The sequence below is a fragment of the Sapajus apella genome, unplaced genomic scaffold (genome assembly GCF_009761245.1).
Source record: "Sapajus apella isolate SASKATOON/1434 unplaced genomic scaffold, GSC_monkey_1.0 scaffold76, whole genome shotgun sequence".
Classification (NCBI taxonomy): Eukaryota; Metazoa; Chordata; class Mammalia; order Primates; family Cebidae; genus Sapajus; species Sapajus apella.
Genome location: NW_022437016.1, coordinates 2,262,138 through 2,289,724, shown reverse-complemented (window position 1 = coordinate 2,289,724; position 27,587 = coordinate 2,262,138). Strand labels below are relative to the sequence as shown.

The window sequence follows — 27,587 nt, the reverse complement described above, 5'->3', positions numbered from 1 at the left end:
AGAGAGAGAGAGAGAGAGAGAGAGAGAGAGAGAGAGAGAGAGAGAGAGACAGGCAGCTAGCTATATGTATTGGGGAATAGGATATGGATCACTTTAAGTTCATGAGCAAATGTCTGAATGGTACCTGTAAAGGAAGTGACAGGAAAGCAGGAACCTCATCTGCTAGATGGAAAAGATGCCTCTAAGTTCTGGCCACTGGCTTGGGCCATTTGGATGTGGTGCTCTACTTCTGTTGCTCAGGAGGCAACCTTTGCTTTGTCACTTCCATTGTAGGCAGGTACCTACTTTGACCACACTGAGGAACTGGAAGGAACTATAGAACTATAAATTCTGTCAAGGTGACTGAGCCCTACTTCTGATTTAAAAAAATGAAACTTGTATTTTAAAAGTGTGCTAAGACAACATAAAATTATAAGAATTCACTGCAGGTCCAAACAACTCAAATTCAAAGAAGAGGTCTTAGGCTGGGGATAGAAATTTTCTAGTCTACAGCATCTAGATGGCATTTAAACCTGTGAGACACTATCTTATTTATACTAAATGCTCAGTAAATGGGTAGTATCTTATTCATAGTTGGTGCTCAATAAATGATTCCTCAAATAGGGAATAGGAGCCAGAGAGAAAAAGGAACTTGCCAAGGTTGCAAAGCAAGTTAAATTCCTCAAATAGGGAATAGGAGCCTAAACATACATGTTCAGCCTAAACATATTCCCTCCCACAGGTGGCATTCCTGACCCCCTCTCCCTAGCTCTGAAAAGATGAAGGGGTCCTCCTCCCTACTGTCATAGCCTTCTGTGTTTCCATATGTCATGGCCTTGTTCCTCTATGGAGTCATTGTTCTTTCCTTGTTTGGAATTATCACCAGACTATAAACTTTGTTGGAGCAAGGGGGGAAGTTTAAGATGTCTGTTTCATTTTTCTTGCTATCTTTAAAATTCAGCGGCTGGGCATGGTGGCTCATGCCTGTAATCCCAGCACTTGGGAGACCAAGGTGGGTGGATGACAAGGTCAGGAGTTCGAGACCAGCCTGACCAACATGGTGAAACCCCATCTCTATTAAAATAGAAAAATTAGCTGGGCATGGTGGTGCACACTTATAATCCCAGCTACTCAGGAGGCTGAGGCAGGAGAATCACTTGAACTCAGGAGCTGGAGTTTGCAGTGAGCTGAGATTGTGCCATTGCACTCTAGCTTGGGCAACAGGGCAAGACTGTCTCAATAAAAAACAAATCAGCATAACACCTGACATGTAATTAAGAGACAAAGAAAAATACAAGCAGGAAGGAAGAAGGGAATTTTCCTCCCTATGCTTCTTGAAACAATTGTACATACCAGTTCTAGTTTTTTCCCTTTTATCCATTACACAAGAGCTTAAGTTAAATATTTTGCAGCTCTAGAAAAATTGGGTCACCAACAACTGTGCAGCAGCCAGTTATCTGCATTCTAGGATACCCTGGTCTCGCCCTCTTATTCCACCACATATCCAAGAGCATCCCTCTTTCCGTTGCTTACCCTGCTTATACTCACAATTATTCCCCAAGCATCGCCATGTAAAGTTTCACCTGCTGACCAGAGTTCAACTCTTCTCTCCACCGGAAATGCCTTCCACCCTTTGATCTTCTACCTTCCACAATCCTATTCATTTAATTTCTTCTTACTTCTTCTCAGTAGAATGGATGGTTTCTTCTACGGAATCATCAGAGTTCTTTGTTGACTAAAAACCAGATTAAAACTTGAGTTATTGTTTGAAAATGTATCTCCCCTACTAGAAAATAAGCTCCTTAGGGCCAGAGATAATATATTTTCCTATATTTTTTCCACCCCAATACTCAGCAAAGCACCTTGCTCTTATAAGTCACTCAAGGCATAAATGGATAGGACTGTCTACAGGTAGAAAATTGAAATGGGAACATAAGATCCCTAAATATATTTTCATGGGGCTTAACTCAGATCCACTTTGTTAAATTTAGTTCAATTCATTAGATTCAATTCAAGCAAGATTTTCTTAATTCTGCAACTCGTAAGTCGGTGTGTTAAGTGTTATGGGAAATCACAGACAAATTGCACAATGTTCTTGCCTTCATGGATTTTACATTCTCACAGGTATAAAAAGAATCTGCTCATATATAGCTATTATCAAAAACACAGTGTAGTATAAATCAAGAACAATGCATTAACAAAGTGCCTCATGGCTGCAGAATAGGGAGAAATGTATTCTAGGTGGGGATTTCAGGAGATCCCATTAACAAAGTGCCTCATGGCTGCAGAATAGGGAGAAATGTATTCTGGGTGGGGATTTCAGGAGATCCATCATGGAGAAGATGACCTTTTAGCTCAGTTTTGTAAAATCAGTAGGGACTATGAGTATGGAGGGTGCTTTAGCAGAGGGAACTTGATTTTTTGAAAAAGAGGAAAGTATAGAATGATTGTAGGACCCAGAGAGCAGTTTAGTTGTGCTAACATCTGGAGAATGAAGTGCAGGCAGAGCACTGGGAGAGTGGCAGAGGGTGAGGTTGGGAAGGTAATGTGAAGAGAGGTCCTTAAAAGGTAAGGATACAGACTTTAAGAACATCTGTCCACCTGTTTTGGAGAGCATCAATTCCCTAAAAGAACAGCTAGAAACTTCTCCACTCTTTGCTTTCCATTGGGAATTAGAATTTGGAGACAGTCATGGAAAAACTAAACCCTGAAGCCCTATACATATTTAGGTCTTGATATGTCAAAAGTGGCTTAGATTCTTTTAAGTAAGTCGCTCCTTTGTAAGTCAAATCTGTGGAGCTGGACAGAATCATGAAGTCAAAGCACTGGTTATCATTTCTTAAAGCTTTTCTGGATGTGTTGATAAGAATTATTTCTCCCAAGTGACAGGGAAGGAGGAGGAAAGTGGAGAAGATGCTACCGCTAAAAAAAATGTATATAATTGTCTTGGTGCATGGATGAACCTGGCCAAGTTTTCCTGGCTGCATGCCACAGCCCATCTCCGGTGTGGTTTTCCAGGGATTTCAACAATTAGTACCACCCACAGGGATGACTATGGAATTAGATCCGTCATGAGCTGCAGCCAGCTCACGTGGCATCATGAGAGTTGACTGTTAACATCTTTTCCCAACTCTTTGTTCAGTGATGGCATGTTGATAGCCTGAAAATATGCTATGGTGAGGATGTTTACACCAACAAAATTGGTCAATGCTACAAAATGAGAGTTTATCTTTTTTCAAAACGACAATCATTAAACATTTACCAGCACAACACTGGATGAGATGTAATATCTTCCTGAGTCAGACACAGACCGGTTCAAATACTCTTTTCTCTGTTTCCTGGTTGTAGGGAACTGGGTAAGTCATTTAACATATTCAAGCCTCATTTTTTATAACTAAAAAAAAATGAGAAGAATACTTTCTAGTTTTTAGTGTTGTTGTAAAGATGAGATGAAAAATAAAATTTAAAATGCACTGATGCAGTGGATAATATATGGTGGAAACCCAATGCAAGGTTTTCTTTTATTTTTATAATCAGTTATTCAGTCATGTGTATCATCACTTATTAGTTCAATAAATATTTCATGAGACGTTTAATCCAACAATGTGCATAGCATTAGATTATGTGAGAAGAAAATATGATATCGTCTCTGCCCTCTAGGAGTTAACCAGCTGAAGGAGAAATTTAGAGTAAGCTAGACATTCCTATCTGCTGAACTTTTATTTAGTCCTTGTGTGACTTCTAAACTTTTGCAATGCAAAAAATTACTGGTTGGCATGGTGGCTTGTGCCTGTAATCCTAGCACTTTGAGTTGCTGAGGAAGGTGAATAACTTGAGGCCAGGGGTTTGAGACCAGCCTGGCCAACATGGTGAAACCCTGTCTCTACTAAAAATACAAAAATTAGCTGAGCATGGTAGTACATGCCTGTAATCCCAACTACTCGGGAGGCTGAGGCACAAGAATTGCTTGAGCCTAGGAGGTGGAGTTTGCAGTGAGCTGAGATTGCACCATTGCCCTCCAGCCTGGGCAGCAGAGTGAGACTCTGTCTCAAAAAAAGAAAAAAAAGAAAAGAAAAAAATTATTAACTTTCAATCCTAGTGTCAACTTTGCCACAAATTTGCCATTTCACCTTGACAATGTTGCATGCCATGAACATCAGATTCTTTTTCTTCAACAAAGCCATGAATGGGAACGTACTTTTGGTGTAAGAAGGGTTCCTAGCCATCATCTAGTGTAATCTAATGAGACCAAATGCTACCAAGGCTAACCACATTGTCCAGTGTCACACCATAAATTAGTGACAAGATACAAATTAAAAGTTTAAATAATTTCTAAGTTATTTTCAAGCTCAAAATCCATGTTTCTATGACCTTTTAAGCACTAATAACTTAGGACATAAGCATAATTGAAACAATTTGTAAATGGCATTTATAGCAAATCGAATTTTCTTTCCACAATTGACATGAACTTCTGTCATGTTCACTGTCACATTCAGTTTATTTCCATGTATTCAGCAGCCACTTTTCATTTGTAGTAGGATTTTAAATAAGAATACAGTTTATGTGGTTATATCATATAGCAATCTTATATTGTACTAAATAATTCCAATGTTTACAGATTGTTTCTAGTGTTTGCTGAGCCCTATATTACTAAAGTTTAAAGGGATACAAGGATTTTTATGAAGTTATGCATTCCAAGAATTTACAGTGATGGAGAAATTCTCTGTTTTGAAGGAAATGGTATCTTTAGAGCTTTCTAGGAGATAGAACATATGTATTTAAGTATAATAATGAGTAGGTGAAATGCACAGTAAAATATGCTGATATCTGTCCATAGAAAACCAACTTTCTGGAAGACGAAAGAGGGGACATTTGTATATGAGTATATATATTATAAAAGACTTGGCCTTTGCTCACCTTGTTTATTGCTGTATCTGAAAATGAAACAGTTCCTGTAGTAATACATCTTTTCTTGGATGGATGGATGGATGGATGGATGGATGGATGAGAATCAAGTTTCAGCTGCTAAAGTGTCAAGTCTTGTTCAATCAGTAAGGTGCAGGCTTCTTGTGTCAGCACCATGGAGAGTTACCAGGGAGTTGACAACACTGGCTAAAATGTGTGCTAAATAAAGACTTTTCTCAGGGGTAGCTAATGCTTTTCTGAAACTTACCTTCTCTCCTGACTTGGGCAGCACTGATCTTTTCTGAACCCAAATAAGGTAAACTCTATACTTTATATGTTTATAGTTAGTTCTTGTTTAACCATGCTGCTATTCCAGAGAGTCTGGGGATATCCTCCATGAATTAAGTCCCTGTGATCCTCAGAACCCATGCTGCTCTCCACCTTACCACTCCTTTGTCATGAATTTTACTAGAGCCTGAATTAAACAGAACTCATGTGAATTAATTATCGATTAATGAACATGATACCTTGTTATTCGGACATGAAGGATAATGGAATTAAGCATTTTAAAATCTTTTCCCACAAAAGTCATTGAAACAACAACAAGAAACCAAAGGTTTTCTGCTTACATTCCATGAAACAAATTAGTAACTCATAAATTCCATTTCTGTCATCAGATTAAGCTATTTGATGCAGGTTCATTATCTATATATAGCAGATGGAGTGTTAGACAACAGCCAAATACAGCTTATAGTTAAAAGAGATGTAATGGAATTTTGGTGAGATATCAAGAAGTACATGAACCCTGAAGTGACAATAAAAACATCTAAAATTATTAGGCACTTATTGTGTACCAAGCATCATGGAAAGACTTTATGTAGCTATTCTCAATTATTATAATAATACTTCTAAGTAATTATTATTGCTTCAGTACAAGTAGCTGTGTCTTAAACTAGTTGATTGACATTCTCAAGGTTATATATTTACTAAGTATCACTGCTGGGATTTGGCCAAGCTACTGTTTTAAGAAGTTAGTGTGTGAGGGAATTTGCTTAACATTGAGAAAAGAGAGGCATTCTGGGATTCTCCTTTTGATAGGTATTTGTATAGCTTTCTCAGAGGCAGGCATGAATCCTTTGGACAAAGAATTTACAGAATAAGTTGACTTGAAAAAAACAAAAATAATTGAATTGAGGGCAAGAGAACAATATAGAACTGAGAGGTAGAAGGAACTGTGACAGGATTTATGAGTTGTAGGGAACCTACTTTTTATCTCTGTTCAGTAGTCTTGATATATTTGGCTTAAATGTGTTGTAAAATGTTATGTTGTGGAAGATGTTTAAGGTCTTTTAAGAAAGGACAATCTGTGTCTAGGATGAGGTAGTAAAATTTCAGAGAGCCTGCAAAGCAAGCAACAGGTCTGACTGTTCAAAAATTTAGAAGGTCAAGAAGGTTAAGGCAAACTACAAAAGAGACTGTGAAAACTTTTCCTTATTGGGAACTTGCCAGTCCCATTGAAAGTCCAAGGCAACCTTACCTTCTGAACTTGAAAGAGAGGTTGTCAGAGATCTGAAATCTCCCACCACAAAGCTGCATATAGGAAGAAGGTAGCCTGAAGTATCTCTGATGATTATAGGCACCAAAACAGGGAGTGCTCAGCTTTTAAGACCAGATTTTAACATCATAAAAATAATATACTGACATTCAAATTAGAGACTATATTTAATTTTATCTAAAAAAAATGTGTTAAAAATATATTGGTCTTCTAAAAATGACATATGTCCTACTATTTAAAAAATAAATCGAGGAAGCTTTTATGTAAAACCTTAAAATAAATGTATTATCAATAAACAAATGTATGGAATAAAAGATGATAATGAAGCCTAGGTGGGAATGGAGAATGTTATTAGTGTGCAAAGCCATGTTGTAAAGAGTTCCACACTTGTTAATGGTGAGTCATTTCTTCTAGCCAATGTGATAGGTTAGTGATGGTGCTGTTTCTTCTACATGGGACAATCTGTAATCTGTTCCTCATCCAGCCCTACTGCCTTTTTTTTTTTCTTTTTTGTTGGAGTCTTGCTTTGCAGCTTACAGTGGCATGATCTCAGCTCACTGCAACCTCCACCTCTTGGGTTCAAGTGATTCTTCTGCCTCAGCCTCCCAAGTAGCTGATAGTACTACTGCGTGTGCCACCACGCCCAGCTAATTTGCGTATTTTTAGTAGAGACGGGGTTTCACCACATTGGCCAGGAGCCCCCTTCTATTAAACTGTATTCTTTAGTTGGTTCACCCCTTCTTATCCTTCTTGCCTCAGCTTAAAATGTCACTTTCTCAAGGAATTGACTTTCTATACTAGTTTATTCCCCAATGTGTTATGCTCCATTAGTGCTCTCTATTTTTCCTTTAAATAGTAATAATGGTGCACATTTATACAGTGGTAACTGTGTGTCAGGAACTCTTCTAAGCCTTCACATATATTATTTCTCATTTAATCTCTCAATAATCATATGAGGTAGATGCATTATATTTTAAATAAATTAAGACACACAGTTTATGCACCACTAAGAAAAAATGCTGCCAATAGTAATAACCATACTATACCATACTATATTAATAATTATCAGATAAGTCCTCATTTCAGGAATATTAAAATATGGGGGCTGGGTGTGATGGCTCACACCTGTAATCCCAGCACTTTGGAAGCTAAGGTGGGAGGATCACTTGAGGCCAGGAGTTCAAGACCACCCTGGGAAATGTAGTGAGACCCTGTTTCTACAAAACAAATTAAAAATTAGCCAGGCATGGTGGCACGCACCTATAGTCCTAGCCATTTGGAGGCTGAGGTAGGCAGAGTGCTTGAATCTACGAGTTCCACGTGTCAGTGAGCTATGATCGTACCGCTGCACTCCAACCTGGGTTACGGAGTGAGACTCTATCTCTAAAAAAATAAATACATAAAATAAATAAAAAATAAAAATGAAATGTGAGAAGTTGTATGCCTTAAAATTAATGTAATGAAATAGTGTTATTGCCTCATTTTACAGGTGAGGAAACTAATTCACAGTTAATAGATTTTTCCCAAAGTCATTTAGGAAGTGATGAAGCCTATATTTGAATACGAGAAATCTGGCCTCAGAATTTACCCTCGGAATCACAAGCCTATGCTATCAACACATAATTACAACCCTGAATGATACATTTATTTGTGCGGTTCTGTGTTCAATTACTAGCTATCTAAAAATCTGTGTGCTTCATAAAGGCAAAGATTGTGTCTGCATTATCCACTGCTTTATCCTCATACCCAACCTATTGTCTAACACAGTATTAATGTTTAATAATGAAAGGTAGAATGAATGCATGAAAGATGAAATACTGAATTCAGATAAAAACTCCGTAGCCTCTACTCCTAGCTTTGTAATTTACCCATGGTATGACCTTTGACAAGTCCTCTTTTCTCTATGGGCTTCAGATTCTTATTTATTTATAGCACAAAGAGCATTTCCATTAAATTTTCCCTGAGTGCTCTCCAGCTCTGAAATTCTGTATACTGGAAATCTTTATTGAAAGCTGATGTTTTGGCTTTGAGATATGTAGCATGAAGATGACCACTGATTCCTGATCTCTTGAAGGATAGATAACGTGCACACATGAAACTTGGACCAACACAAGTGTTGACACATAATAAGCATCTTGTGGTTGTCAAACTCTTGCACTCTGGATTCAAATGGAAGAGGATGAAAATCCTAGCTCACTTGTGTCCTGCACAACTTTGGACACTTTGGTGATCCTTCCAGCACTTCTGTTTTGCTCAGAGGTAAAACAGTGGTAAGAATATAAACATGGCAATCCTTGGAGGGTAATTATGAAGACTGAACTAGATAAAGTGTATTATGCACTTAGCATAGTGCCTGGTAATTAATGCTCAACAAACATTAGTTGTTATTATAGCTGTGACCAAAACATGGATTGAATGAAATGAATATATCATAAGGAAAGGACAGTTATTGTGAGTCTTAGCAGTCAGGAAAGGCTTCCTCTGGTAGTTGTGGAAGATACTAGAGTTGAATCGTGAAAAAAGAATTATCATGATAGAATTCCACTGTTCAATCCAGTAGCTATTAACCGTTTTTAGTCATTTAAATTCAAATGTAAATTAAAATGAAATAAAATTTAAAATTTAACTCCTCAGTCACACTCACCATATTTGAAGTGTTCAGCAGTCACATGTCACTGGTGGCTGCCATATTGAAGAGACATAGAGCGTTTCCATTGTTGCAACAAGCTCACTTAGACAATACTGTGACAGAGTGAAGAGCAAAACTGTATTTTATATATATATTTCATTTCACTGAAAATGTGTATTGAGTGACAGTGCTGTGGTAGACACTGTGTTGTGTTTATGCACTGATATTTACCAAGAAGAAAATTCAGACCCACTGCCTTACCTGATGGTGTTTAGTCCAGTACAGGTGTCAGCAAACTATAGCCCACAGGACAACTGCTGTTTTGTTATAAATTAATTTTTATCTTAACACAGCCATGCTCATTAGCTTAAATATTGTCCATGACAGCTTTTGTGCTACAACATCAGAATTGAGTAGTCACAACCCTATGGCTTGTAAATCCAAACATATTTGTCATTTGGCTCTTTACAGAAAAATTTTGCCAATTCCTGGTCTATTGAATTCATTTAATGCTTTGATGTCCCCGTTGAAGAACTGGCTTTGGTATTTATTCATTCATTCATGTATTTGTTCATTCCCCATTCAATATATATTTATCAAGCACCTAATTTAAGCAAGATGTGAGGCTCTGACAGAAGAAACAAAACAAAACAAAAAATCTTCTCCATCACATAGCTTACATTATTGTGGAGGAAGGGGCAGACACAGAGTTAAAATATATATAGAAATATGGCTAAAATATATAGCAACAAAGTTCAAAAATATAATATTTATCATGTACACACTACATATACTATATATAGTGTGTATATATATATATATATGGCACTATACTATATATAGTATGTCTGGTATATGTATATGTATATATGTACTATATATAGTACTATATATACATATATGTGTATATATACATATACAAAGTGCTATATATATGTATATACTATATATGCATATATAAAATATATGAATTGTAGAAATAATGTACTATATATAATACATCATATGCTTTATCACGTTATTTACTAAATATATTTTATTGCTGTGTATACTATATATAGTAATTATATATGTTATTATATATAATATATGTATATCCTATAAATAGTAATTTACGTATTTTATTACTCTATATGGTATCTATAGTAATGAAATTATATTGTACATACTATATATAGTAATAAAATTATAATGAATAACAAGTGATAAAGTGTATCAAATATTAGAAGATGAGGGGTGTGTGTGTGTGTGTGTGTGTGTGTGTGTGTGTGAAGCCTGCACAAAATGGGGTCTGTACACACTGGAGAAGTGGTTGCAAATTTGAGCAGACTGTTCAAGAGAGGCACAATTGAAAAGGTGTGGGAGCAAAGCAGGCCTTGAGGATATCTGGGGAAAGCCTGTGCAAAGGCTGGGAGGGGCGATTGTGCCTTGACTATTTGAAGGAAATCATAGAGGATAATGTGCTGGGTTGAACTGGTTACTAAAAGGATATTAGATGGGATCACAGAGCAGTCAGAGGGCTACAACCCCTGGGTGGGTCTTGCAGAACATTTTAAAAACATTAACATTTGCATTTTCCCTGAATGCAATGGGGAACCACTGGGGAAGTCTGAGCAGAGGGGTGACAGCATCTAACTTCTATTTTAAGAGTATCACTTTGGGATCTCTATTGAGAAAACATCTGTAGAAACAGAAGTATACATGCTGGAACGGAGACTAGTGGGAAGACTGATGTGGTAACCCAGGCTAGAGATGGTGGTGGCTGGCTTGGATCAGGGTGGGAAAAGCAAGGCAGAAAGAAGCATTCAGAATCCAGATATTGCATTTCACTCATTGCTGTTATTCAGTGTACATCACTTAGGTGCCAGGCATTGTGCTCAGTAGTGGAGGTAGTTAGCAAAGGAAGCTGCTATCTCTGCCCCAGGGAGGTTCTGGTGAACTGATTTCATGCTTTGACATTACAGTTCAGGAATCTGCTCACTGTGTCTCCCACATGTGTTTGACCAGACCCAGTTTACATACCAGCTCTAAAGATAAGACCTAGAAGATGATACCAACTTAGGATGAAAGGAGAAGAGAAACACTGAAGCAAGTATATGATACAAGTGAGGGGGTGAATAGAGCTTTGCTGATACCTTTGTCAAGCAGGGCTGGGACCAGAATGAAGTGATTGAGGCACCTCAGGCAAAAAAATTCAAGGAGGTGCTCATTCTTCAGTGATAACCTTGCCCTTAACAATTCTTAATGCGCCCTTTAAATGTGGAGGGGAAAACTATTAATTAATGACAGTTGCCTCTCTACCCCTTCTCCTGAGAAGCCTTTAAAGACTCTCCTGTGATAACAAATAGAACTGGGCACCATGGAGCCATTGAACAAAAGGTTCCAGGGGTGGGTGGAGCCCTGCAGATAACCTAGCCCAACGCTTCCTTCTACACCTGATTAGCTTGAGGTTTTGGGAGGGTTTATTTAATAATTTAGTAACTTAGTAGCAGAGAGGAGGTCGTCACACTACCATAACGGTGCTTGATTTCCTTCCTCTTGAAAACACATTAAGCAGTCAAAATATTTTATCCTTGGGATGTAAAGCCCCATCCTCCCAGCTCTAAACTTGAGCCATTACCTTTGCATGGTCTCTTGCCACATGTGAAGGTGGTACTGTTTTCTGGCATTGCTTTTCTGGGCTTGTCTTACAAGGATGTGCTCAGGTACACTCATTCACAAAAGTAAGTGTTTCAGTGCAGAGGGTCTGGGGCCTGTGTTCCTCATAAGCTTCATAAATGTCTTTGTGTCACAGATATTGACTGAGCCTGAAGATTGAGTCAGTCACCAGGGAGAAAAGCAACAGAGACACAATCACCCCTTTCCAAGAGCTCATGATCAAGCTGCATGAATGCTGGGTTCTGTTTTGTTTTTTAGAGAGGCAGTCAGGGCAATATGGCAAGAGCCTAGAAATGAAATCAGACAGACCAGGGCTGAAATCTTGCCCTGAACGCAATGGGGGAACCAGGAGTGGAGCCTGAGCAGGGGCTCTGCCCCTGATTATTGGTATAATTTTCAGCCAATCACTTAATTTCCCAAGCCTTAATTTCTTGCTCTTTTTAATAAGAGGGAAAAGTATATTCACCTCTGGTAAGTTATTGTGACAATTATTATCAGTACCAAGTACCTGCTATATTATATGGAAAATATATGTTTTCAACATATGAGAATTATTGAATCAGGGACAAAAAGAACCCCCCAATGCTGGCAATACTTAACACATAAAAGACTTAATCGCGATGAAATGGAAGGCATGGTGACATATTTCTGTGCAGAAGGGACTTCTAGAAAACCATTTAAAATGCAGCACTTAGCAGTGGCACTTGCCTTTTCTGGTTATTTGTTACTCTCTGTAGAGCACCTGCCTATTGTAGTACACTGTCTTCTCTCCTTTTGCCTGACTGAAGGCAGCATTTGATTCAGTGTGGATGACTAAAGGCCTCTGAATAGATGGAGGAGTGTGTGTGTGTGTGTGTGTGTGTGTGTGTGTGTGTGTGTGTGTCCCAGCCTTTTGGCTACAATGCTGAATAGCCCCTTATGTCCCTGCCTTTAAACTACAATGTTGAATGGTGTCTTAATTAAAACTTCACTAGATGGTTTGAGTTTCTACTAGAAAATGGGAGTATGTGATGGGGAGGTGGGGTATGGATTTATGTTGCTAACACCAGGACTCTTCCTTTGGACAGGGCATCCAGAATTCAAAATGTCCCACAGAAGTCAGATAAGGTCATGTGGCCTTATGCAGTGTGGTGTGAACAGCCCATCACACTCTCCAATGGCCGTAAGTGGGCCTAACAGCAAAGACTGACTCCGTAGTGAAGCCTGATGCAGGCCATTTAGACACACATTGCTTAATTTCAATGCTTCACAATGATTCTCCACTATATACCAGGAAATATACTGTAAATATGTTTTGTAAAAGAACAAGAGCCTTGGTAATGGGAACCTGCAGTATTCTGCAATTAAATTATTGCCAGAAAGTGGGGGCTGTAGTGTGGGTGCTTGTTTGAGAGTGGGGCAAAGACAGTGGAGTGAATAGAAGGGAAGACAAGGGAAGATAAAGAAGGGAAATTAAGGAACTCGAAGAAAGGCTGGGTGTAGTGGCTCACGCCTGTAATCCCAACACTTTGGGAGGCCAAGGCAGGCGGATCAATCACTTGAGGCCAGGAGGTCAAGACCAACCTGACCAGCATAGTGAAACCCCATCTCTGTTAAAAAATAGAAAATTTAGCCAGGCATAGTGGCATGTGCCTATAGTCCCAGCTACTGGAGAGGCTGAGGCAGGAGAATCACTTGAACCTGGGAGGCGGAGGTTGCAGTGAGCTAAGATCATGCCACTGAATTCCTCCAGCCTGGGTGACAGAGCGAGACTTTGTCTTAAAAGCAAGCAAACAAACAAAAGAATCCTTAAGAAGAAAGGAATGGGGAAATGGATTTAACAGGAAATGACTATATTCTTTTTTGGTAGCATCTTTACGTGCTCTGTCTTATTTCATCTTCATATTGAACCTTAAAGTAGGCAAACTGTACTTTTTGTCTTTTATATTTGTGGATAAGGAAATTAAAGTTGATTTGGGGATTTTAGTTGGACATCTCTGATACTAAATTCAAGTTATTTTTACTGCAGAGAATTCTAAAAAGGAGACATAGAGAAAGACAAATAGTAAGGAACACAGACACAAAGAGAAAGATAAAAACAGAAGCAGAAACCAAATAGAGATACTGAGCCTGTGACAAAAACACAACATCGAGAAACAGAAAGAGAGACATAGATGGAGAGAAAAGAGAGAAAACATAAAGCAGAAGCAGGGCAGGGGGCCAGGTGCAGTGGCTCACGCCTGTAATCCCAACACTTTGGAAGGCTGAAGTGGGCAGATCACTTGAGAACAGGAGTTTGAGAGCAGCCTGGCCAACATAGCAAAACCCCATCTGTACTAAAAATACAAAAATTAACTGGGCCTAGAGGTGGGTGCCGGTAATCCCAGCTACTTGGGAGGCTGAGGCAGGAGAATCCCTTGAACATGGGAGGCAGAGGTTGCAGTGAGCTGAGATTGCACCATTGCACTGCAGCCTGGGGGACAAATGCAAAACTTTGTCTCAAAAAAAATAAAAAAATGAATATAGTCAGGTATGAGATTAGCAAAGTGAAAATTAGCTGGGTTCAGCTGAATGTACACATTATGTAAAATTGCATAATATTCCAGATGGAACGGACTGGAAATGACAATTCCCTTGTTTCCTGGGGAAGCTAGCTGTGACCCTGACCATCTGCTGGCAATTGAGGTTGCGGTCACTCTGAGGAAGGAATGCCTCAGAAAGAGCACACAATCCAAAGGATCTCTTCTTTTGTCTCAAATTCCTAAGCAGAGAAAAGCAAAAGTCCCACTCCTCTCTTACCCCTATGGGTCCATAGACCGCCTTGTCTGACGACATGGGCAGGGCACACAGGTATGGCTCATTGCAATCAAAGTGCAGTCCGGAAAATCGTTAGTCTTTTTGCTATAATTGTATAAATTGATTTTAATTTTAAGTTCCCAAAGATAGCTGCTGCTTGGGGGAAAAAAAAAAAAGCATCAATGAGTCTCTTCTGTGGAGTGGAGAACCCTTTTGCAAAATGAATAATTACTCTTGGCTTAATTTATTTTGTATATTTCACTTCGCTGTTTCAGGTTTTGTTCAGGTGGGGAATTGAATTATTAATCATCATGTGTTCTGAATGGTTTAAGCATATATTTTTATCCTCACCGCATTCTCATGAATAAGGGAGAACAGAGTTGTGTTCCCCATTTTTTAGGTCAAAATGATGAAGCTCAGAGAGATGAGATGACTTAAGTAAGGCCACCCAGCAACTTGCAGGAAAAGAGAGCTCCCAGATCCCATGAAGTTGACAACCACATAGCATGATCTCATCTACATTCCTTTAACTATAGAAGTATGGTAGATGGCCAAGTAGGGTCACCAAGGGCATTTTGATGAGACACAGGGTTGTGCTGTATTAATTCATCTTACATGGTACAGTTGAGGTGGGGAACTCTGACTTCAGAGTCAAGCAGGTCACGGTTCCCTTCTCGACCCTGTTGCTTTCTTGCTATATGAACTGAAGTCAAGTCATTTAACACCTTGGGGCTTCAGTTTTCTCCTGTGTAAAATCCGAACATGAACACCTGCTTCACAGGGTGGTTGGGTGGATCAAAGGTGAAAAGGTAGATCAAACGTGGTCATGATTAACAAACTTCATAGGCATCTCTTAGTATTTTCCTTTTTCTACGTAATAACCAAGAGGTCTAGAATAAGAGCCATGGTCAAGAAAGGACATTAAAGCCACCAGCTCCCTAATAATAGTCATAGCAGTAGCAGGTGATATTTATGAAGCCCATTTTTCATGTTGTTCAATGAGAAGGGCTGGTATGATTAACTTAGAAATAAGGAAGCTGAGTCTTCGATGGAGACAGAAAGTTTTACAAAGTCACTGAGCTACTGGTTCGCAGATGCATCGCTCTAATTCCATTCTGACTCCAGTGCTTGTCTTCTCTACTTTTAAACTGTCTCTTCCCACCCTAACACCTAAATTCACTATTTAGGAATGCCTACAGTAGCTCCGCCTTATCCACAGCTTTACTTTCTACAGTATTCATTACCCACTGTCAAGTGTGGTCTGAAAATATTAAATGGAAAATATCAGAAATAAACGATTTATAACTTTTAATTTGGGCTGCTTTTTGAGTAGTGTGATGAAATCTCACACCATTTTGCTCCATCCCACCAGGACATGAATCATTCCCTTGTCCAGAGTATCCATCATCTCAGTTATCAGATCTGCTGTTTGGATAACCCTTATTTTACTTAATTATAGCCCCAAGTGCAAGAGTAGGGATACCGGTGTATTGCTATACTTCTTCTATTTTATTTTTAGTTGTCATTCTTAATCTCTTGCTGTGCCTAATTTATAATTAAATGTTATCATGGATATGTACATATAGGAAAAATAGTAAATATGGGTTCATTAATCTGTTCTCACACTGCTATGAAGAACTATCTGAGACTGGGTAATTTATGAAGAAAAGAGCTTTAATTGACCCACAGTTCCACAGGCTGTACAGGAAGCATGGCTGGAAGGCCTCAGGAAACTTATAATTATGGTGGAAGGCAAAGGGGAAGCAGGCACAGTCTTCACATGGCAGAGCAGGAGAAAGGGAGCATGAAGGGGGGCAGTGGAAAGGGTTGCCCTGGCTGAGAACCTGGAGCAGGTGCCCTCATAGGACCTGACCAGCAGTCTCTCAGCAGCCTGGCCACCCTGCACAGACTGCCCACATGAGCTTAGCCAACACTGATTGGTCTCCATGTAACCTTGATTAAGGCTACACACTTTTAAACAACCAGATCTCGTAAGAACTCACTCACTATCACGGGAACAGCAAGGGGGAAGTCTGCCTCCGTGATCCAGTCACCTCCCACCAGGTCTCTCCACCAGCACTGGGGATTGCAACTCAACATGAGATTTGGGTGGGGACGCAGAGCCAAACCACATCAATAAGGTTCAGTACTGTCCATGGTTCCAGGCATCCACTGGGCAGGTTGGAACTCATCTTGTAGATAAGGGGGCATACCGTATTTTTGTAGAGGGGATGCGGCAGTTTCCAGGGACTACTTCCTCATACCTGTGGAACCAGGGCAGGGTTCTTCAGTGTCCTTTTGGCTGTGCCTGATTCACCAAAGTGAAAGGGCCCACCATTTTCCATGCACATGTTGGCCTGCCTTCATCCTTGTTGTTCTCTCTGTAAACTCATTTCTCCTGGAGAGGGAGGCAGCGCAGCCTGGGGCAGCAGCCCCATCTCTGGAGCAGCACAGTTGCTGGCTGGACTCCAGTTCTGGCTATGGCACACTTGACTTTGGGACCTTTGGCAAGCAGGTTACTACCCCTCTGGGCCTCTGACTGCTTGTCTGCAAGATGGGGTTAGTCATTGAACCTACCTGTAGGTTTGTTGGAAGGATCGTGTGAGTTAATCTAAACAAAGAACTTCCCACACTGCCTGGTAGGTAGCCATCGCTCTGGGTTTCCTCTTATTATTATTATTATTATTATTATTATTATTGTTACCCTCCCTTTTCACAGCTGAGTCCCCATCCTGGGCAGTTCTCTACAACCCTCTCTCTGGCTTCTATACCTCTTTGCACACATTCCTCTTCTAGCCTGAATCGCACCTTGTCCAGTGATGTATTTCCTCCAGTCTTCCTACGCCAATGCCAGCTGCTTGAAGGCAGAAAAATAGGATGGATTCATCTCTCTGCCTCCATCTCCCCTGTGCCAGGTAGAGAGGAATTATGCAGAGAAGGGTAGCTGGTCTGCAGCAGTGAGATCTGAACCAGAGATGAATCTGCTAGGGAAGGAGAAAAGGAGGAACTAACACAGCAGGAAGCCCAGGAGGGTAGCTGCAGCCCAGAGGGGCAAGGGCACCAAGGAGGAAACGTGACTGGAGTGCGGGGGGCAGCCTGAACAACAGCACAGAAAGGACAGCAGTGCTGGCAGTAATCACGATAACGACACTGCAACATACCAAGTGCTGCCTACACGTCTGGCGATGATGCAGTAACTGTTTTTAATATATTGTCTGCAATCCTTGTGACAATTTTTAAAATTGGGTTTAAGATGCCCATTTTCTAATGAGGCCCAGAGGTGCTGTGACTGATGCAGGCCACAGAGGATTCAGCCTCCGATGGCCTTGGTTGTCAGGCTGACGCCTTTCCTTTTACCAGGCTGTGTCCCCCTGCTCCCCATGCCTTCCTGGTGCATCTGAGAAGCTTAGAGGATGCAGGACTCTGGGGTGCAGTGAGGGTGGGAGATGCTGGCCTCTCACCAGCAGGCCCAGCTCTGTGCATCCATGTTAAGCGCCCTGTGCTCATCAACTGCAGCCAGATCCTCCTGGATTGTTGGAAATATCTGTTCTGTGTCTATTCCAGGCTGTTAGTGAGATTTCTTCACCCCACTCCATCTTTAATCAGCCATGATTTTGCGGGAAGCTCTTTGCCACATGCTTTTCTCCTAGACACTAATAATATATAATCGTGTGTGGTGCACTCAGAGGTGGAGGAGGCTAGAAAGAAAGGGAATGGGGCCAGCGGAAAGGGTTGCCCTGGCTGAGAACCTGGAGCGGGGGGGCGCTCACAGAGCCTGGCTGGCAGCCACTCAGCAGCCTGGCCACCCCTCATGGGCTGCCCACACGAGCTGAGCCAACACCAATTAGTCCCCATGTAGCCTTGATTAAGGACTCTAATCTCTATCAGACCTGATCACCAGCCTGTGCCACTAGAACCTCTCAGCCTCTGATTATTTTTTCTTTGTGCTCTCAGAGGCGTGCTGATGAATGACAATGAGGGGCCGGCAGCTACAATGCAGAGTCCACATTTGTCTCAGTGCTTTGGGAAGAACAAGGTTGAAAGGTCTGACACTAGCAGTATAAGAACGAAAGGGACATCAGAGACACCCATGTGAAGTTGCTCAGATGTCAAGACCAGCCTCCTCACTGTACAGATAGAGAAACTGAGTCCCAGGGAGGGAGAGAACTGCCTCAGGTCACACAGCACATTTGGCTGAGTAGACTTATAAAGAATCTTCCTCATTTCATAAAGCATCTAATTATATCCTCCTGTTATTTCACTTGAATCATGTTTCTTTGCCTACGAAGCCTCTGTTTCCCCAAGCCCCCAAACTTATCCTGCTTCCTGAATCACGAGGGACATGCTGATTTCAAGAAACAAGACCAGAATATATTGGAGAAAGAATCAAGGGCTGGAATTTGAACAAGATTTGGAAAAGTGGGATATCCGAGTGCTACCTACTCATTTTACAGACTGGAAGGCTGAGGTCCAGAAAGGCAGAATGATTTGCAGAAGATTCAGGGCTGTAAAATGTATCCCCTAATGACGTTACTTATACTCCACCCTGCCCAAATTATCTCAGTTTTTTACTAAATAACTGTTTGCCACTTAATTTCTCATTTTCTCCTCTCCCTCCTACTTTAGTCTCTCCTTTGTTGACTTTGTCTCTCTCCGGGGCTCAGGTTTTGCTTGAGTGGGATGAGTGGGACCCCTGGGTAGGGTCAAGGCAGACCTGCTGCAAGAAGCTGCATGATCTCAAGTGACCCTGCTTTCATCAACAGTCCCAGGGAAAATTAGAGAGTAAACATCACAGGGAGGTAGAGTTATTGATAAGGTTGGACAAATTGGCTGGGGCCAGTGATGAAAGGCCTTGAATCCTAGACTGGAATATATGACCTCTACCCTGAAGGCAATTGAAAACCACTGAGAGTTTTTGGGGAAGGCTGTGAGTGAAGCTGTTCTTTGAAAAGATAACTGGCCAACAGTCAGATCAGATGTAGGGACACAGAAAATAGGTTCATAGCACATGGACAATGCTGAGAGGGCCTGAACCAGGCCAGCTGCGGAGAAGAGAGATGGGAATAAATGGGTCTGAGTAAAACCAAAGAGGTAGAGTCTGTGGGATTCAGATATCACTCAAATACTGAGGATACAAAATAGGGCCCAGTTAGAAGTTTTTCTGAAGTTTCCAAGTAGGAAAGAAAGTGGTATCATTACTCGTAGAGATGTGGACATCTAGGTTTAAAGTACATCTGAAGCTTTTGCCGAAGTAATGCTGCATATCAATCACATTTTGCTGTCAACAAGTATAAGTAAGCATCTTTTTCTCCTTTGTCACACATCTGGGTGGACTAATCTAGCCAGGACTCAGCTGCCCTTGGCTTTAAGCTGAGGATGAATCCAGATCTGCTCCACACATCTGTCATCCTTCATGGACCACCCACAACCTGCAAATGTTTTTTCTAATGGCAAGAGGCAGGAGTGCAAGAAGGAAAGCCTATCTCCATAAATACATTTCAAGCCTTGATTATGTAAGTCCTGGGCGTTATTATCCCATTGACCAAAGCAAGTCATATGCCAACTGAAGACAAAGGGCAGGAAAGAAAATGTATTCTTCCCACAATCAACCATGGCAAAAAAGCAAACTCATAATTAACGACTGCAGAGAAATGACCCTCAGTGTCTCACACACGATCATTGCCAAATTAAAGGCAGCTGTTCTTGTTATTGTCCTTGTGGTTATGTTTATTGTTGTGAGGTTTGTGGTGGCGTAAGTGAGCGTGAGCTTTGGTGACCTGGCCCTGTGACCTAGGGCAAGTAACTAGTCGAGTCTTAGCTTCAGTTTCCTTATTTTACAAGGAAAGCATCAGTAACTTCCTCCTTGCACTAGTCATGGCTGTGGCATGCAATGACTCATGTCAATGTCACATACCACTTTTAGCACAAAGCAGGCCCTCATAATGTTGTACCCACTATGTGCCAGCCCTTAAGTCAGGTTACAGAGACAGAGAGGTGAAGAGGCCCAAGGTGGCCCATTTGGAGTTAGAATGGGGAAGGGTACCATGCTTATTGCTCTGAGGGCCCAGAAAGATGTCTTTTCAAACCACAGTGACAAGAAGAGTAAATAAGAAAGTGAACAGCAGGCAGCGTCCCTGGCTAGTGATGATAAGTGATGACTGAGTTAGAAGCAAGTGAAAATGGAATCATAACAGAATGACAGGGTTTGGGGCGGGAAGTCAGACATCCAGGATGGCTTATGAAGGAGGCTTTGCACTCTCGTGGGCAGGCCATGAGCTCATCTGTGCTGCTGGGATGGTGGAGGCAGCAGCCTCCGGCTTATGCCTTGTCTGTGCCCATACCTCCTTAAGCAGGGGCTGCCATAGACACAGGGAAACCTGTCTTTGTAGCTCTGGAAACTCAGGGAACAGCTTTGGGGATTATCTCATTCAAACTGCCCTCCACCTGTGCAACATAGTTAGATCTCATTTTCACAAAAAATTTAAAAACTAGCTGAGAATGATGGCATGTGCCTATAGTCCTAGCTACTTGGGAGGCTGAGGCAGGAGGATCTCTTGAGACTAGGAGCTCAAGGCTGTAGTGAGCCATGATTGCACCACTGCACTCCAGCTTGGACAACAGAGCAACATCCTGTCTCTAAAAAAATTAAAATAATTTTTTAAAAACTGTGTCAAATTACAGATAAAGAAACTGTGGTCTGTTTTGTGAGGGGCATACCTTGGATCTGTGACCATCCTTCATTCTAAACACCTTTCCCTTCCACTAAAACAACATACTGGATGGACTCCTCCTACCCAGGAACAATAATTGTATGAACTCAAACAGCTGTTGTGTTCTCATCAAGAAGAAATGTGCCAAAGACTGTGCTGAGATTTTTCAGATACAGCACTTGATTCTTCTCACAGGTATATGATATCAGCTCCATTACAGATAAAGGAAACAGGCTCAGGGAGAGAAGAAGCCATTTATCAGGTTCTTACAAACTTGAAGAGGCAGGCAGATCCAGGATTTGAATGCGGTACATGGTGATTTGAAGGCCCACTCACACTCTGAACCATTTCACCAGCCTACCGGCCTTATGTGATTAACAAGAAGGCATTGTCCTGTTTGGAAGAGTCTCACAGGAGATGAACACAGATTGCTAATGATCAAGGCGTTCTGTTGTTTTTGCCCAAGAGTTTCTGGAGTGAGAATGCATGTAACAGAAAGATAACTCAACAAATGGCAGCCAGGAGTCATGAAGACTAAATCTTTTAAAATGAACACAACTCATCTATTGCTGATAACACAGTTCTAGTAACCAGCCAGATAGAAAATCACCTAACTGAATTCCCTTATAAGAACCATGATAATGAAGAAAATAAATTCTTTTTTTAGATCTCCATTATTAACAACATATAAATATATGTTATTAATGTGCTTAAGGGTATTTCAAATTCATGTTACTGTTTAAATAATACCTGTTTGTAAATGCTCTCATTTTTAGAAAACTTGGTAATGGCAGAAGTGTACAGAAAAATTGCTACAAAAGGCTTCAGGATGCAGTGAACTATTGATACCACCAATGGAGCAGAAGGACACTGTCGTGGTGGCCAGGAGCCCTGGGTTTTCATCCTGGCTGGCCCAGAGGCTGGACCAGTGATTTCGACAAACTTATTTGCTCTCCTAGCTTGAGTTTCCTTTTCTGAATAAGGAAACTGGGAAAGTTTAAACTTGATGATCTTTGAGGGTCTTTTCTGCTCCGATGTGAAATAGAATTCTATTTTAGACATTTCATCAGCACTTGTGTTTGCACTCTTTGTTTCCTTGGCAAATACCTATCTTGGATATGGAAAGTTCCAGTCCTCAGCAGAGTCATCATTATTCTAAATGAATGGAGCCCAAATTCATGGTAATCATGATATATGTATGAATTCACTAATTCATGCATTCATTCATTCAACAAATGAGTTGCCTACCCTTTATCAGGCACTATATGAATTATTAGAATACAGGATGATTAAGAAAGTATTTTTGCAATCAAGGAATTCCCAGCTTAGTGAGGGAACAGTCAAATAAAAAAATATTACCCTATTCCATTGGCATAGGCACTACTCTTGTGAAATATATCCCTTCATCTATTTAGCATTTGTTTACTGAATGCCTACTCTCTGTACCAGAAAATGCAGGAGGTGCTGATATGCAGTGGTAAGCAGGGAAGGTACTAGAATGATAGGGATAGGGAGTATAGATGTTCACAGTCAGCACAGTTACATGCATCCCTGGAGAGTTGATCTTTGATGGCCTTGCTGCTCTGGGTGTGCAGAAGCAGAGTTGAAGGAAGGACTCACCCAGGGAAGAGGTTAATTACCCTCAACTCTGGCTGTCAGAGGCTTTGCATCTTGCAAGAAGGAAATGCCTGCTTGCGAATAGTGGAGAGTTAGCTGAGCCAGCAAAATAGGAAACAGGAGTCAATAAAGCCAATAGCTATGGCATTGATGGAGATCTTGCTAGATACACCCAGGCTGCTGCTAAGAATGATTGCAGCTGAAATGAAAACAAACAGTATCCAGAAAGCAGAGGTTAGGGATTCGGAAAGGCAAATGCAAACAGCTGACTCTTGGTGCTCAGAATTCATGAGTGATCTACCCCAGCATTCCTTCTTACGGAAAGAAAAACTAAGGCCCAAAAAGGAGGTAATTTGTGTCTCTACGTATCTAATATGTAAGGATTTGGTGTTAGCGGTGATAATCTTATCTAAATGTAAACATATACCAGAACCCAGTGGCCAGCTTGGAATTAAAGGGAAGGAAACACATTCCTTTTTTTTTTTTTTTAAATTCAGCTTTTACTTATGTAGGGGGTATATTTTGCAGGTTTGTTACATGGATATACTTTACCCATGTAGTGTGCATAGTACCCAGAAACTCACTTCTTGACCATGAACTGTCACCTGAGCCACTAGCTTTATTCTTTGCTATTTCAGTTTGTTCTTACATCAGCTCTAGAAGATAGACATTGCTATCATCCCCAATCTATAAACGAGAAAACTGAAACCAAAAAGGTGACGTTCCCAAGGCCACACAACTAGGGAGAGAACAAGAGGACAGAGCCAGGTCCATCTGCTGCCAGCACTCAGGGGCTTTTTCCTCTGCCTACTTTCTGTTCTCCAGGCAGCCTCATGGGGGTCTCCAGGGTGAAGGCCTCTTAATTGCAAAATATGTATTTGTTGTATAATGAGCATCAGTCATTAGTGATCCATTCTGAGTCAGGGAAAACTTGCCTAGTAAGCACACAAGGAGGAAAGAAAAACACATAGCAGCACCCTTTTTCCAAATAAATTTCTCCATCTCACCAATATTTCCAAAAACAAGAGAAACAGGAAAGAAGTAAACTGTGCTATTTCCTGCACAGTCACTGCAGGAGGGATAGGGACCTCAGCCTTTGCTCTTTCCATAAAGAAGAGGGATCCTCTTTGCTGGCGCCTCCTCTCCCACCCCAACCTGACTTCCTGATCCTTTGCTAGAGGTAACCATTTTACCTCTCCCGTTATGAATCATGAGGCCTGTGGCTTGTGGCAGATCATAAATCAGTCCTGGGAGTCTCGAGGACAAATCCCAGGACTTTTAATCTTTAATATTAGACATGTTTAAAGTGGTGAATATTTCATGAAAGGACTGTTGCATTTTAGCATATCATTAGTGACTCCCGCCCCTCCCCCCCTTGGTAAATTATTTGCATCCATGTTTAAGACTCTTAGCCTTTTCCTTCCATTTGCCTTACCTCTGGAAACAATCAGTTCATTCGGCAGCACTGCCTACAGGACTTCCACTCGGTGGAAGACCCCAGGCATGATGTTGGAGGGGAGGAGTACAGAGAACATTCCTACCTGTGAGCAAGCCCTCCTGATTTTCCGGGTAAGCAGAGAGGAGGAAAAGGACAAGTCTTCTGTCTCTCCTTATGTCTTTCAACAACCCCATTCTGAATATTTCGAATACTATATCCGACCCACTCTTCACTCTATACTTTGTCTTACTATCATTTTAGTTTAGCCAACATTCATGAAGCCCAGGCTGTTTGTCAATAGGTGCTGGGAATACAAAGATTAAGCAGGAGTACCATCTATAAAACAAGTTACAGAGGTTTTAGACACTAAGAATGCTTCAAGTAAGGTCAAATAGACAACATTTACAGTTCATCAGAAAGAACGATAGTTTACTTGATGAATACATACATTTCAAAATCCAGAGTTAAGGGTGATCGTTGTAGAACCTGAGTTACTCTAGTATTCTGTTTACTACAATATTTTATTTTAGTTGTATAAAGTTGAGAAAATCCTGATTCACAAAATATGTAGTTGCAAATGGAATGAGCTTGTTGGCACCTTGACTCATCCTCAGTATCCTTTTTGTTGAAACGAACATGACAGGAGATAATTTTTTTCCCTGAAGCCTGCATAAAATAAGTTTAGCTGGCAACTGATACTTTCTTCCGTATCCTAAATTCTGGCATGTGATATCTGAGTGTTTATTCTTTATTGTATTTATATTTTTAAAATTTTAAAAATAAAGCTTTTAAGAAAAATTGAAACACAATATTTGCATAGTCCCTAAATCTCTGTTAAGTAATACATTTCCATGGACATGATTTGAAAACTTTCAGGTCCTGTCTATCAGAATCACTGTAGGATCCAAAGGTGAAAGGTGTGTGTGTGTGTGTGTGTGTGTGTGTGTGTGTGTGTGTGTGTGTGTAGAGAGAGAGAGCGAGACAAAGAATGCGATCATGCAAAGATGAGAAAGAAGACAAGCCAACCTCATTATCCTGAAAGTTTACCAGAGCCATAACAGATAGTTAATTATTCATTCAAATCACATTGTTAAGCACCGACCCTATTCTAGGCAGTAGGCAAAGCCAGGGCAGTTTCTACCAGCATTTCCCAAGATGTGCTCCATAGAATTCTAATTCTGTGAGTCATTCCACCAGCAAGGCTCCCAAAGAAAAATAAGTTGGTGAAAATTGTGTATGTATCACCCTCATAGAGAATCATACCACACTGGCTCTAAGGAATGGGGTAGTACTTAAAAACCATATTTTTAAATAGAATCTGTTTTTGGTAAAGCATCTTTAAGCATCCCACAAATACACTTTAGAGAAAAAAGCAGTAGCTCATTAAATCAAAATATATTTCTAGGGTGGTTGTGGTAGTTCACACCTGTAATCCCAGCACTTTGGGAGGCTGAGGTGGGCAGATCACTTGAAGTCAAGAGTTCAAGATCAGCCTGGCCAACATGACAAAACACGATCTCTACTGAAAATACAAAAATTAGCCAGGCATGGTGGTGCATGCCTGTAATCCTAGCTACTCAGGAAGCTGAGACAGGAGAATTGTGTGAACCTGGGAGGCAGAGGTTGCAGTGAGCCGAGATCATGCCACTGCACTCCAGCCTGGGAGACAGAGTGAGATTCTTGGTCTCAAAAAAAAAAAAAAAAAGAAAGGAAAGAAAAGAAAAGAAATTCTATACCTAAAGAAGTATACAGTAGAATAGAAATGACAACAGCTGGGGGTAGGGCAGAGAGATTCTGAAATCACTTCTGGGATTCCGGACTCTGAAGATAGGCTAGGAAATCGGACATGTGCTGGCCAACTGAAATGAACTTGGCCCATGAGAGAATGTACTTAGGTAGTGTGTAATGCTAGCAAGCGTTCATGCAACCAAGCATAATGCATGCCCGGAGGAAAAAATAATGGATGGATTCATAAATGGTTAGATGTAAGGGAAAGAAATGAAAAAGAATGGGAAGAGAGAGGGAAAGGAGGAAAGAGGACCAAAGAAAGAATGATAGTAGACAGAAGGGAGGAGAGAAAAAGCAATTTTAAAATGAAAAACAACCCAAAATAAAACCAGGAGACTACAGACAGGATTGTTCTGAAAGGGAAAATCAATGGTTTTTTGGAGATAGTGGCATTTAATTTGGGATTTATGGACAGTGAAGACCTATTCATTCAGATGGAGATAATTCAGTCTTCTGATTATACCTCTAGAGTAAATGAACTTTATCAACATTTTAACATTTGAAAAGAAGACCTCCATTTGTAGCCACCTGATGTCTTCCTGTTTCCCTGTTTTAAATTGTGAGCTCCTTTAGCAACTTTCACCTCTGAATCTCCAGCTCTGAGCTGAGTGCCTGTCAGAGTGTGGCCAGGACTTGTTGAATGAATGAATAAATAAGTGAATGAACAAAGGAATAAACCATGTTAACCACAGTGTTTGATGGACCAGATTACCCTCTTTCCATGTGACTTTTCTAAAACCAAGAAGCTCACTTTATGTCTTACGAAAACAAGCGAATCAGAGAAAAGCCTATTTCGGGAGACTCTACTTCACAAAAATGTTTTGTCTTTTTACTTACAGGAGAGTGCAGCTGTCATGAAGGCTATGCCCCTGACCCTGTTCACAGACACCTGTGTGTGCGTAGTGACTGGGGACAGAGTGAAGGGTGAGTGACAAAGGGCATCAGGACTGGGACAGTGCAGGACCCAGTTTACCTCCTCTGTTCTGTTGGCAGAGGACCCAAGCATCTCCACAAAGAGGGCTGTTTCTCTGCAACAGCTGTGTTCCTGCAAAACCCAATGGGAAGTGATTCCTACTTTCCCACAGAAGCACATTTTAGTATTAAAGGTATATGACTGATGAAAATTCTAGAGAACAAAGGCTGACATTTAAGTCACCTGCTCAAACAGAAAGTAATCAATGAGCACTTCCTTAAGTGGACTGACAAAGAAAAAGCATCACATTTTTAAACAGACTCCTAAATGGGCATGTACACTTTATGAAAGTGTTGAATCCTTCTGGAGACATTCTTTTATAATGTAGTCTTGCCCAATAATTATTTCTGCAGAATGTGATTGTTTGTAAAGCTACTGTAGAGCAGGATCCATATGTGCATCCTACCTGCCTGTAACTAATGTCATCTCCTCTCCCCTCCTTCTTCCCATAGACCTTGGCCTTACACAACACTTGAGAGGGGCTATGATCTGGTGACGGGGGAGCAAGCCCCTGAAAAGATTCTCAGGTGAGTTGGCCTTCTTGTTGGGGCAAAATTCTG

At 40.8% G+C, this 27,587-nt stretch overlaps 1 protein-coding gene across 3 annotated transcripts in view; it reads left to right on the top strand.

Moving 5' to 3' along the window:
* Window positions 1-27,587, top strand: part of ASTN2 (astrotactin 2) — a 948,324-nt gene that overhangs the window by 404,556 nt on the left and 516,181 nt on the right. For all 3 annotated transcript variants that reach the window (XM_032251601.1, XM_032251600.1, XM_032251599.1), the window contains 2 exons: window positions 26,894-26,978; window positions 27,480-27,554. In XM_032251601.1, the coding sequence (XP_032107492.1) occupies window positions 26,894-26,978; window positions 27,480-27,554 (160 nt within the window). The remainder of the gene's footprint in view (window positions 1-26,893; window positions 26,979-27,479; window positions 27,555-27,587) is intronic.